Source organism: Delphinus delphis, chromosome 1 (assembly GCF_949987515.2).
Source record: "Delphinus delphis chromosome 1, mDelDel1.2, whole genome shotgun sequence".
Lineage (NCBI taxonomy): Eukaryota > Metazoa > Chordata > Mammalia > Artiodactyla > Delphinidae > Delphinus > Delphinus delphis.
The window spans coordinates 50,067,185-50,080,825 of record NC_082683.1 but is presented as its reverse complement, the minus strand read 5'-3'; the positions used below and the strand labels follow the sequence as shown (position 1 = coordinate 50,080,825).

Below are 13,641 nucleotides of genomic sequence, written 5' to 3'. Positions count from 1 at the left end.
AAGTTAACCAGATGGAGATTTTTTTTTAAAGTACCAATCTATTCATATACTTGGAATGAAGGATTTTGCTTTGTGATGGAAGATCTGTATTTAATTGTAAAAATGAAGCAAAATATCTTTTTTCTAAATCTAGAGTTTAGATAAATTTTGTTTCTTTTTTCTTTTTTCCCTCTCTTCTTTCCCCTTCTTTACTTCCCTCTTCTTCTTCTATCTCTTCCCTTCTGCTTTAGGTGATATATTTACAACTGCATGTTTATAATATATTCTGGACAATGTAATAATGGAGCAGCCACTTTCAGACATAGCTTATGAGAGAATATGTACATATGAAACAAGGAATAAAAGCAATGTAACTTCCTCTTATGGTGTTCTGTATGATGACAATAGGCTGTAAAACCGGTGATAAACCAGAATAAGTAAATGGAAAGGAAAGGTGAGTACCAACGGAAACAGGTAAAAAGGCCATTGACAGTGCATCAGGAATCTCTCCAGGCTGTGCTTGCTACCCTGAGTTTCAGTTCTTCATGTGTAAAATATGGATAATAACTGTACCTAACTTATAGGCGTATCAGAGAATTAAATAAAATAGGACATGAAAAGCTCTTGGAATTGAGACTGGGACATAAGTCTTCAAAATAAATATTAGGCATTGTGATTATTATGAGTATCATTCAAGGATTAACATGATTTTATATATATATACATATATATATATATATATATATATATATATATATATATAAATCTTTCCCACGGGAAAATGTACTCAATAAGGGACAATTGTTGTTGTTATTATTATTACCATCATCATTGTTATTATTTTTATATCTCTTTATTTTATAGGTGGTTTCTGTCTCTTTGCTTGGCCTCTCTGGAGTGACGATTTATTGGACAGTCTGTTTTGTTCTTGATTCAGATTTTGCCCCCATTATGCTAACTTCTCGACTTCCTTAGATTTTGCTTTTTGTAACCCATGGGTAAGTCAGTCATACCCCATTCCTATGTCTAATGAAACTCTAAACATAGAACTGCCCTAAGTGTAACTCTACATGCAACTTCATTGGTTGATGATGCAAAATCAACTAGCTAGATAAAGGCCAGAAAGTCCTATGATTCTTGTCAAAAACCATAGTGGACTATTATGAAAATTTTATTAATGGTCAGAAAAGGGTCATTTTTTAAAATTTAAATTCAGGCTTAGGAAACAGGCATAACGAATTCTTGTCCACCAAGATACGTCATAATGTTTGGGCAAAGATGGCTTATATCCATAGCAACAGAGCCAACTCTGAGTCAAATACTGGTAAAAGCATTTCTAGACTGACACAGACGGTCAATTAGTAAACTAACTCTCTGAAAACCTGTTGATGGACAGCTTCATGGACAATGCATCCTGCACAAAGAGTTAGTTTATTGGATTGTTATCCTTGTTAAAAAAGACTCTGGGTTGTGTCTGTTATGACTTCTGGTTCTCCTAAAGGTAATTATACCATGATGTGGGCTTGAAAAGGGCTATGTTTCAGTAATGGGTTTTCTATGTGTCATAGAAAGGGAGTGGATATTTAAGTGGAAAGTTGTGTAAATACATAACACTAGTTTAAAGAGGAGACTGTAAAGTTTCAATCCCACTGTACCTTAGGCATCGAGTGATGTCTTTTTCTTGACTTTTCTAGAAAAGTCTAATTGGTTATTAAGACCTATCAGACGTTATTTAATTTATACTCACTGTGCTTCCCTACTAGACGATGAGCTCCTTAAAACCAGGGACTAATGGGGGGACTAATTCAGGTATCTCTACAGCCTGGCACAAGAGTGAAGGCACAAAACATGCTCTTTGAATCCAGCCGCCCACCTATGCGTGCATCAACTTTGAGAGAGAACTTGAGGCAGCTAAGAATAAAAGAGAAACACATGAAGAAATGGAAAATTAATGGTTATTTGTATCCATATCCAGCTTGAGATCAGATCACTTTTGATTTGGCTGGACATTTAGAAAAGCTGGTAGGGGAGCAGACCATAAACAGATGATTTCAATACAACATAGTGAATGTGAGGCTGAGTAACTGAGCCTGGATCTTACTGTCCCTTGCTTTCCGCATTTAATCCTTCCAAGGTCTGCTGATCTCTTGACCTCAATTCTCAGTCATTATTGCCACTGTCCATTATTGCCAAAGTCCTCACGGCTTTTTGTCTGTGGACTAACCTATTAAAGCTGGTCTCTCTTCACCCAGCCGTGCACCCTCAGGCCTGCTTCCTGACGGCTGCTAGCCAGTTTTTATAACAGAGATCTGACAACACCCAAAACTATGCCAATCTTTCACCTACTCTCTGTGGTCTACTACCTGAAGTTCAACTCCTTAGCATGTTTTACAGGGACTTCTGTTTGGTCCCTGCCCAGCTCTCTAACTTTTATTGTAAGTCATTCTTCTAAGAACAGTTTATGCCACAACTGAAATTCTGCAATTACTCTCAAATATGCCTTGCTATTTTTCACTCCCATGTCTTTGTTCCTAGGCAAGTTCTCATACCTAGAAGAATATCCTCACCTTTCTGTGTCTGGTTGGTCCCTATTTATCATTAAGGTGCAGTACAAATGCTTTCTCCCCTGAAAAGAATTCCTTAATCTAGCTTTGTGCGAACTCTGTGCCTTGTACCTCTGGTATAGTACTCATCTCACTTTTATAGATCTTCTGTCTTCCCTATGAGATGACCCCGTGAATTCAACACATTTTCTCCAAGCACCTTCTACGAACCAGGCACTGAGCTAAATACAAAGAGGAGTACGATATAACCCATGCCTTTAAAGAGTGCGTAGATTTCTGGAAAAGACAGATTATCGCAGAATGCGCTAAGAACTGGAGTTACATCTTAAGGATCAAGTAAAACTAGCAAGTGATAAAGAACTCTCCGAGTAGGGAAAGAAGCATATACAAAGGCACAGAGGAGCAGAATAACAGGAGCCATGGGGAAGCTGTGAGTAGGGCAATCTGGCCTTCGTGACAAGTACATGGGTGAGACTGGAGGGGACAGACCACAAAGGGAATGATGTGCCCAGAAAACTATCTGAGCTATGTCCCGAGGGCTACAGGGAACCACTGAAGGATTCTGGCTGGAGATTAACATAGTCCTTTTTACCAAGTAGAATATTACTCCTGTTGCCGTGAGAAAAATGGGTTGTTCTGTGAAAGAAAGATAGGTGAGAAGATGGGTTAGTCATCAATGCCTGGATCAACATTGATTCCTTTGGCAAACACGGTCTACATATGCTCCATATGTGAGACTTTGTGCTAAGAGAAAGTTAATTCTTCTGATGTAGGAGTCTGCAAACCTTCCAGATCCTGGGTATACGGGGAATGTGACAAAATGGACTAGTCAAGGGTGTAAAAACAGTAAAGACCACATGAAGAAAGTGTCAACTTACCAATTTTCCAGTAACGCTCTGGCCACCTTCATTCAGCCAGAACCCAGGGACCATGGCTGAGAAATAAGGGCCCCAGACTCCTGGTACAAAGATCGGGTTTTTGCTGATCTGGAAAGAAAGGGGCAAAGTATGTGAAAATATTGTCCCTCAAGGCTAGAAGGAGCCTTATCCTCCTCCCATGTGATGTTTCTATGACCACGGAATTCAGCTTCTTATTAAATACCTTTGACGGTGGGGAAGTTAGTCCTGACAAAGGACGGGCCTGGCTTCACCTCTGGAAACCTTTCTGATAAACTCATTCAGGCGTCAAGGTAGCAAAAGAGATCATTTTGGAAAGAAACTGATGTGACAGTTCCTGGCCAACTCCCTCTCTGTGGTAGACTGATTGTAATAATGGTCCCCATTTTCTAGCTCTCCCTGCTTCCACCCACTGTGCAATATGACTTCGCAGCACCTCTTGTTGAGAGGTGGGGTTCCCAACCCTTGAGTCTGGGTCAAGCTTGTGACTCGGTTTGGCCAACAGAATGAGGCGGAAGTGACACTGTGCACCGGTTTCCCAGGTTTAGGCCTCGACAACTGTGTGCTTCTGCTCTTCCTTCTCTCCCTCTGCCACAAGAACATGCCCCAGCGAGCCTGCTGGATGGATATGCAGCAAGCTGAGTCAGCTCAGTTCTCACACGTGATGTTTCAGATACGTGAGAGGGCCCAAACAGGATCAGCAAATCCTCGCAGTCCGCCGGCAACTGACGAGCCCGAATCACCAGCATCACCCAGCCAATCGATAGACTTGTGAACAAAAATACATGTCCTTTTGTATACCGCGAGGATTTTATGTTTGTTTCTAACCTAGCATTTTAATGGCACGAAATAACTGATATATCCCCCTCCTTCTACAAACACTGATTAGACACCTAATAGCATACCATTTCTCTCAACTGGGTGCTGAGGACACAGAGATGAATCAGAAAGAGTTCTTGTCTTAAGAAGCTCCTCATCTCAGGGTAGTTGGATAAGTAAATAGTCAAATAGAAAACAGTGTGGTCCATGGGACGGTAAAGACAAAACATAGGATACTGTGGAGGGGCACAGTGGGTGAGGAATGAAATGGTCCAGAGATGGCTTCTGAGAGAATGGGACATAAGCTTAGACTAGTAAGATTTAGCCAGATGAATTAGAACAGGCACTCCATGTCAAGGGAATAGCTTGAACAAAGACATGCAGGTGAGAGAGATGCTCTCATTATTCAAGATACGGCAACGTCTTTTTTTGGTAGCAGACCATGGAAGCCCATTAGGTGTTAGGAAAGGACATCAAGAGATGGACTGGGACAGGCAGGGATGGACCACGTGTTCACTCATCTGGAATGGCACGAGCTTCTCATCCACCCAGCAGGGATGAATGCTGAAGTGATATTATGGTTGTGGAAGGGTATATTAAAAGGTAGGGAGGAAAAAGGAGTTAGGCACACTGGGTCTACTCCTGCATGTCTTGAGGCTGGGCAGAGAATCTACTCATTCATTTATTCTACAAATATTTATTCAGCCCTTACTACGTCTGACCCTGGGGATATAGAAGTGAACTGAATCTAACCATAATTTCTGCCCTCATAAAGTTTATAGTGCAGCACTTCTTTAAATGTCTGAGCTCTAACTATTCTGGTTCTCTTTTCACTAAATGAGTGATTCCTCAAATCAGCAAGAATTCCACCCTCCAAAGAGGAAGGGGGTGAGGGAAGGCAGGAGACTATACAATATTATCAACTTTAAACTTTGCCAAATAAAGGTAATTTATAAAAGGGTAAATTTAACACCTAAAGGAAAAAGAATAATCTCAGGGGGAAAAAAAAGGTTTGTTTGTTTGTTTGTTTTCCTGCAAGAAAAGACAGTTTAGCTTTCATTGACATATTCACTCATTTCCTTATGGGTTCAACAGATGTTTCCTGAGCTCCTACTGTGATCCAGGCACTGAAAGCAAATGTAAACAAAAGAGCATAGTCTCCACCTTCACGGAGCTGTTCTCTTCAGAGTGAGGCAGACTAGGGAGACCAATGATTCAGGTTTGGCCAGGGTTCTCCTAGTTTTAACACCAGAAATCCTATGTCCTGGAAAACTCTCAGTACTAGGCAAAAGGGACAACTGGTCACCCTAAGATGGATATCACACAAATGTATACATACAAACTGTGATAAATAAATGAAAGACTATCAAAAGGTATTATAAGAGCTCATAAGTGAGGGACTTAATATAATCTAGGGGTCAGATAAGGCTGTTCTGAAGAAGTGATATTTGAATTAAGATGGAAACATACATAGAAATTATTCAGGTGTGAGTATATGTATATCTGTCTGTATTTGTATATATATGTGTGTGTGTGTTTGTGTTGATATATGATACAGAGAGCGTTCCAGACAGAAGAAGCACACACTAAATGGTCTTCATTTTTGTCTCTCTGTCTTTGCCAGTGGAAATTTTATCACATGCCAACTCTAGAAACTACTGCCCTATACTGCATGCCCCAGCTGCTTTGGGGCAAATAAGACAGCCCATGCCAAGCACTTGGGATCCAGGGTTTGGACAGGTGGATGGATACCCACCAAAGTCAAGCCATCTCTTTTCATGCCCTGCACCCTTCTCTTCCAGAACTCTTCTAGCACCATCAGACAGATTAGTTTCAGAGAGGTTGCACATTGTCCACAGTCACACAGGTAGTAAACGGCTGAGGTGGGACTTGTACTCAGGTAGATACTGGCCTCAAATCCCAGGATATGCTTTTTAAAAAACAAACAAACAAGCAAAACTTGTATACATAAATTGCTTAGGAGAGCTTTGCATCACCTCCCCCTACCCAAACCCCAAACCCCACGATTTAAAGATGTTCCTGCATCAGCTTTTGCAGAACTCCATTGGCAGACTGGGGCTCTGCTGCTCAGAAATGGCAGGTGAAGGCTCTGCCTGGCTCTGTCCAGAAATTTCTGAGTTGACTCCTGCTTGTGCTCACTCATTTGGAATGGTACACGCTTCTCGTCAGATATCATGACTCTGATGGACAGGGACACAGAAATATGTTCCCCAGAGCACCTCCAATCACTCCCAAGCTCTGGGAGAAAACAAGTGATAGTTTGTTTTGACAGAGAGAGAGAGAGTGAGCACATTCATGTATTTATGTGTGCTTTAATCCTTTGCAATAAACGTAAATACTTCAAAATATTTTTTTGTGAAAGCTCTTTCCATGCTGATGGCTATCCTGGCCTGAAGGCTGCTCTGTGATCCAAAAGGAAGGAGCACAGTTGACTCCACTAATGACAGGTGTCCTTACAGGACACTGACTTTCCAGCAATAAAGTGCTGTTGGCAACAACAGCAGCTACGATTGACTGGGTACTTACTAAAGGCCATATTCCAAGCACATGGCAGGAGTTAGATCACTTAATCTTCACAACGACCCTAAAGGGAAGAGTCTACCATTATTCCTATTGTACAGATGTGTAAATTGAAGCAGAGACTTAAATAGCATGTCCTAGGTTATAAAAATACAAAGCAGCCAGGCTCTATAGGTTCTGTTTTTGTCTCTGCCAAAGTATGCCCTTGATTTTAGGCTACCATTGATTCTTTGAGTCCTTCATTTACTTTTCAAGGGCAGAAAGCAAGGGTTATTAGAGCCAACATAGACTCACTCAGATTGAACCAACCTCCTAGCCTTGATGACAAGTAGGTTAGGGAATCTTCACGAGCAAAAGGCTTTTGATCAGTTTTCCCCCATACACTTGTGAAGAGCAGAGGAGAAAACAAGGGTTGAGTCAAAGATCTATTTGATTCTATCCTGACTACCATGTTCCAGCCAGGTGACCTTATAAAAGGTAATCTTTCTGAGCCTCAGTTTCCTCAGTTCCAAAATGGGAAGAATGACATAAATGTGGGAGGACTTTTGTGAAAATGAAATAAGCTGTCACATATAAACAGCTTATTATATGTTAAATACCAAGTAAATATTAGTTCTCCTTGAAATGAGGCTTGCATGATGGGATAGTCAGGTGACTGGGATGAATGGCCACAGCCAAAAGTAACTGCAACCATTAAGGAGGTCTCTAGAGTCATTCTTCATTTTATTCAGCCAATGGTCTTAATAATGAAGTAGAAGATGACAATACAGAAGCAAAGTTTATATTTTCAGATGGTATAAACTTGGAAGGACTACTTATCGTGAGCCATGCCCAAAACAAGATTCAAACTTACTTTAAGAACTAGAACATTAAGCAAAATACAGCAAGAAAGTAGTTAACATTTATTTGATCATACAGCTAAAATTCTGCACATAAAAGGTACTGGTAATATTCTCTTCCATAATATCCTTTTTCATGGGTCGTGGTACATGAGTATTCAATTTAGTATTGTTTAAAGTGTATGTAGACCTTTGACACATTCTTTAATTATGTGTGATATGAATAAAGTTATAAAAACCTGCAATAAAACAAAACATTTGGGACTTCCCTGGTGGTCCAGTGATAAAGAATCTGCCTTCCATGCAGGGGATGCAGGCTCGATCTCTGGTTGGGGAACTAAGATCCCACATGCCACGGGGCAACTAAGCCTGTGCGCCACAGCTACTGAGCTTGCGTACCTCAACTAGAGAGCCCACGTGCCCTGGAGCCCACGCGCCACAACTAGAGAAGAGAAAACCCGCATGCCACAACTAGAGAGAAGTCCACAGGCTGCAAGGAAGAGCCCACGCGTCACAACGAAAGACCCCGCGTGCCGCAATGAAAGATCCTGCATGCCACAAGGAAGCTCCTGCATGTGGCAACTAAGACACGATGCAGCCAAAAATAAATAAATAATTAGAAAACCAAAATAAAAACAAAACGTTTGGTTGCACACTATATGCTAGGCACTGAGATCAGCAACAAGGTTATAAAAATAATAAGGCAAAATAACAACAACAATAATAATAGAAGAAGAGAGACGAGGAAGGAGGGAGGAGGAGGGAGGGGGAAGAGGAAGGAGGAGCTGGAGGAGAAGAATTAACAATAAGGCACGGCCCCTCCTCCTCAAGGAGCTCTTAGTCAGGCTGGGCAGACAGAAGTGGAAATAGAAAAATTACAACGAAACATGCCAAGCGCTACAGTGAGGTGGGTGACAAGTGTGGTAGAAGCCCAGACTGCCTGGGAAAGGAGTGAGCACTTCACAGAGGTGACCACATGGGAGCCAGGCCTTGAAGGACGAATAAGTGCTTCTTTAGGTAGAGAGGGAGGGCATCCCAGGCAGCAACGATCAGAGTCATGAGGCTGTGCAAGCATCTTGATTCTCATGAGGGCTTAAAGTTCTGCATTTTACTTTACATAAAAGTTCACACGGTTTGAAGGATGGGTATATTTTTGCATCAACATATCCTACTGCTTGTCAAAGATTCAATTTTTAAAATACGGTGGCTGAAAAAAAGTCTCAGTGAAACCACCCTCAAAGCCAGGCAGTAAGAAGAAGAAATTATAATATAGAAAGAAGAAGAAGGAGAAATCGAAATCAAATAGTAATTGCTAACAGTTACTGTGGGCTTATTATGTGCCAGACTCTTCTAGGCTCTTTATAGACATTATCACATTTAATACGCATGACGACCCAATGAGACCCAGTGAGGACCCAATGAGGTCCTATTATTATACATACTCCACAAATGAGGACATCTCAGCTGAAGGAGGTCAAATAGCTAGTAAATATGGGAGGAGTAATTACAAGATACAAGCAGGATCCAAGTTATTATCTACCAGCTTATTTTTCTCTCTAAATCTGACTCTCCTTATCTATAAAATAAATGGATTGGACTAGAGATGTTTAAGATCTCACTTGTCTTTGAGACTAAGATTCCGGGAAGTTGAGTCATTCTCCCCTAGCTGGCCAATCAGAACTCTACAGCAAGCTATTTCAACACAGACTCTGCCCTCACATGCCCTGGGGCTCATGGGGTTGCATGGGGTTACCTCTTGGGGCTTCTGTAAGTATCCACTTTGTTCTACTGCCTCTCTGACCTGTGGCCAAGATTACTGAGGGGTTTTCTTGAGTGCCAACTTCACGGGTTATATTCAATGGCTACTATCTATAACATCTTACATTAGCTGAGTAAATATTCAGCACATACTTATTGGATACAGACTGAGTTCAGACTACTATTTTAAATATAAAAAGACGGAAAGATGGGTGTCCAGAGCCACATAAATGACATAATCCCTGTCCTCTCGAAGTTTACAATCCAGTAGGTATTGGAGGGCAGGATGGGCTGGGTAGTAACTCAGGTACCAAGGGACTTCTGAGCGTACATTTGCATTCAGACTTAGAATAACCCTAAGAGTACATGGAGTCGAGCACGCACAGCCCGTTTTACAGGTGAAGACCCAGGGACGGGGACAGTAAGCAAACCACCCAGGATCACAAGGATCAGAAATGCTGGAGTTGGCATTAGAAGTCTCTCTCTATGTGCTCCTGCCTCTTTTCATGTCTGTGCCCAAGCTGGATCCATGAGTGGATGCCACTGGCTGACTTTGATCTAAGGCTATGCTACTGTCAGCTGAGTTTCCCTGCGGCGATAAAACCCAGGCGCCTGCTCACACCTCTTTCTGGGAGTGTCGACTGGGCTAAGGGCAGGGAGCTGCTTCAGAGACGTCCGCTCTGCCTTCCCCCACTCCATCATCCCAAGCTTGGCCTAAGCCTCTGGCAGGGGCAGGAGGCAGGCTCCAGGCGCCAGTGGTCCTGGGAGGGAACAGGAGGTTTTGTTTTGAGTGTCTCCAGCCAGGTTGGGAATGTTCGAGGGTAGCCACAGGCATGTGTGGGGCCGGTGGGTATTTCCGTGGTGGCTCATCTCTCCCTCCAAATGGACTGTGCTATCGTCTTACTAGAAAAAAAACCATTTATACACATTCCAGACAACTCCCAGCTCACTACACAGTACAAAGAAGAGCACAGAGAATTCTGTTTATGAATGGGGGCTCTTAGCATTCACCTCTATCTTTGTACTTCTCAGATTGAATTGAAGTGAGCTGTTTGCCTCTCCTACGAAACGGTGAGGAACCACCTCTTATCTTAAAGGCAGTAAATAAACATGGTTTAGTACAATAATATGAGCATAGACCTTGGAGTCAGGAAAACCTGGTTTTCCATTCTGGTTTGGTCGCATCCTAGCCATGAACCTTTGAATCTCTTTGAGTCTCAGCTTCCTTATCTATAAATGGAGATAAAATCTCACCTACTAGAGTTTGGTGCCAGTCTGAAATGGTATAAAGTATACAATGATCCTAGGACATAACATGCTCTCAAGAAACGTGAAACACAGATGGTTTAATTCTATTCCTTTTTGGGAAAGTGGAAAGATGTGAGTCCAAAGACCCGACCGAGGTCAGGTCCAGACCCTACCCCATATCAGCTCTGTCTCTCTGGTGGGCTCTTCTTTCTCTTCCCTCCTGGATTTTTCTTACTTACCACAACTCTCCGGGTCAGCTCACACACTCCCATGTGTATTATGACAATTTTTATGCTGTTGAGTTTCAAATTTTTATCCCAAACTCCGAACTTGCTCCTGAGTTCCATACAAGACATTTGACCTGAACGTCTAATCGACATGTCCAAAACAGACCTTGAAATCCTTCCTCCTGGGGCTCCTCTTGTTCGGGGGGTCCCTGTCTCAGTGAATGGTACCCTATTTACCCATCCAGCAGGATATCATTCTTCCCTTCTTGATCTCACTCATCTGCTCTACTGCAGGTCACATGGACTATCAACTCTATTTTTCAAACACAAGCCTTTGCATTTCTCCCCACTGTCATTACATTAGTCAGTCCCATACCTTTTCTTGCTTGGGTTATTGCAACAGCAGTTAAACTGGCATCCCTGCCCCAAATATTGTCCTTCTCCCTGCACCTCCACAAGCCCCACTCACAGACTCTAACTTCCATACCTGCACCCCAATGATCCTTCTAATACACAAACCTAATTATATCACTTCCCTTACTTACATCCTTTAGATGCTCCCCACGGCATATGAGACCTTTCTGACCTGGCTTTGATCTGTTCGGCCTAATCATACATGTGACCATTTCCCCCGCCCTTTGCCCCATCATTTGTTACTGCAGCAAGCCCACCAAGGCCCAGAAATTCCCCAAGAGAGAAATTGCCCTAGAAATTCCCCCAATTCCCCTTTTCTTTCTCATCTCTGAGTCTTCATCAATTCTCCTCTCTCTGCCTGAAAGGCAGCCCCTCTCGCTTCCCCCTGACTAACTCTTACACGTCCTTTTGTAAGACTCTGCTCCATATTGCCTGCCCTGGGAAGCCTTCTCTGAACTCTGACTTCTCTGCCATTGCTGGGTTGAGTGTGCCTCCCTGCATCTTCCCTTAGCTTCCATATTGCAGGCTGTCCTAATACATGTTACATGTGTGAATGTATATACCTAGATCTATAAATACATACATAATAGGTATTTGATATGCAATATGTACATAGTATGCTCTGAAAATGAAATCATCACACAAATGTAGAGCATGGCTAAAATTATTATGAACGTAACAATCTCACTGGCATTAAGAACAATAGAATATAACATATGTCCAATCACCTATAAGTGACCCATGGTTAATAAAGCTCAGGCCTGCCAAATTTTCCTCTCCTCTATTTGGAGGTTTTGGAAAGGTCCAGAGTCCTCCAGTAAAGACTTTGCCTTTCCTAGAAACCAATTCCTTTATTTCGGTTTGAGCAAAACAAGAACACATGAAACCTGTTCACAGATATCCCCTGGGGCTTAGCAGCCTAAGCGGGCAGAGAGGGCACTGAGCAGGTGTATCACCCAACCAAATGGTTCCCAAATTTGGGATGGAGGGAGGCTGCCAGATACTGCCTGCAATGTCCTGAATTATTTGCAAAGGATTTTGGACTCCTTAAGCCTCACTCTTCATCATGCTGAAAGCCACATGTGATCACAACAGAAATGTCATTCATATGTTTCTCATCCACTTATACTTAACGCAACTGAAGTTGATGGCAAGAGAGACTAAACAACCAAGGAAACTTTGGGGTCTTCCTAAAGTTCCCCCCTTTAGCTACACTTGGCCTTCCCTATACAAATGCCTGACTGGCTCCAGGGAGCTTGGACTGCCTTCAGCTTTGGAAGCTCTGAGAGCTGTATGACCCCAAAGATGCAAAATCATATCTTGCATCTTTTTCACAGCCCAAACAATCTGTGGTGGGTAAACAAGGACTGGTTTCTTCTGTAATGGGGGAGGGGGCCGTGGGGTGTCGGGGAGGGAGCTAAAGAGGAGGAGGGGTGCTCTGCACAGTATTTATTCATCAGACGGATTCTTAGCTCTGTTGCTCTGATGTCACATAGCAAATTGGACCCTCAGAATCAGAACCATATTTCCTATTTCTGTCACACCCTCCACGAGTGAGCACAGTACTATTGAGCGGTTCTCAAACATGGCTCAACCGAGGCTCTTTTGATTCTAAATGATCTGTTAGGAAAAGCAGCTCCCTCTACAGAATTTAGGGCTCCTTTAAAAAGATGCCTGGGAGTCGTTTCTCAGCCGAGGCTGATCGGCAGGTACAGAGGAGGATGACACAGCCTTTTCCCTCGTAACAGGCCCTTGGCGCCTATGACACAGCGCTCTGTCAGACATGCTCTGATTTTAACTGCTAAGCTGTGGACACTTCTCTCCCAGCCCTGCTTCTGATCAGTTTCTGCATTTCCCTTATTAAGACTGTTTGCTTTAATACCCGTGTCTGGCCTCAGATATCATCTCATAAATCTCACCAGGGACTTTGATTTTCTGGTTTAACTCTCAACATTCTGTCTTAACCTTCTGTGTGACCTTGGCCCTTGGGGTGTTCATCTGAAAAATGGGGCACATAGGACCTCTTTTTACAGATCTATAAAGATTAAATGTGCCACAGTCTATTATAGGCATTGGTGCAGTGCCTGGTACATTCAGTGACCCAGGGAAATGAAGCCCGTATTAATATCATCACCTCCATACTGGCCAAAGTGTGCTTCTTATTTATGGATTGGCATACATGTGGCTGTTTAATTTTAAAAAGTACGATCTGACACCCTCTTGACTAGAATTTTAAAGTAGGGTACAGAGGCTGTACTGGCTCTAGAGAACAGAGAGCAAGAATCAAACTATCACTCAGATGGGTTCAGTTCTATTGACAAGATCTATCACTGGGATTAAATACAATTGAGGCTTT

General features: G+C 42.5%; 1 protein-coding gene across 1 annotated transcript in view; it reads right to left on the bottom strand.

The window, feature by feature from the left end:
- LOC132419996 (FGGY carbohydrate kinase domain-containing protein) overlaps positions 1-3,524 on the bottom strand; it is a 135,640-nt gene extending 132,116 nt beyond the window's left edge. Inside the window, exon 1 of the mRNA XM_060003970.2 lies at positions 3,422-3,524. Coding sequence (XP_059859953.2) covers positions 3,422-3,475 — 54 coding nt within the window. The 5' untranslated portion in view covers positions 3,476-3,524. The remainder of the gene's footprint in view (positions 1-3,421) is intronic.
- Positions 3,525-13,641: the final 10,117 nt, after the last annotated feature.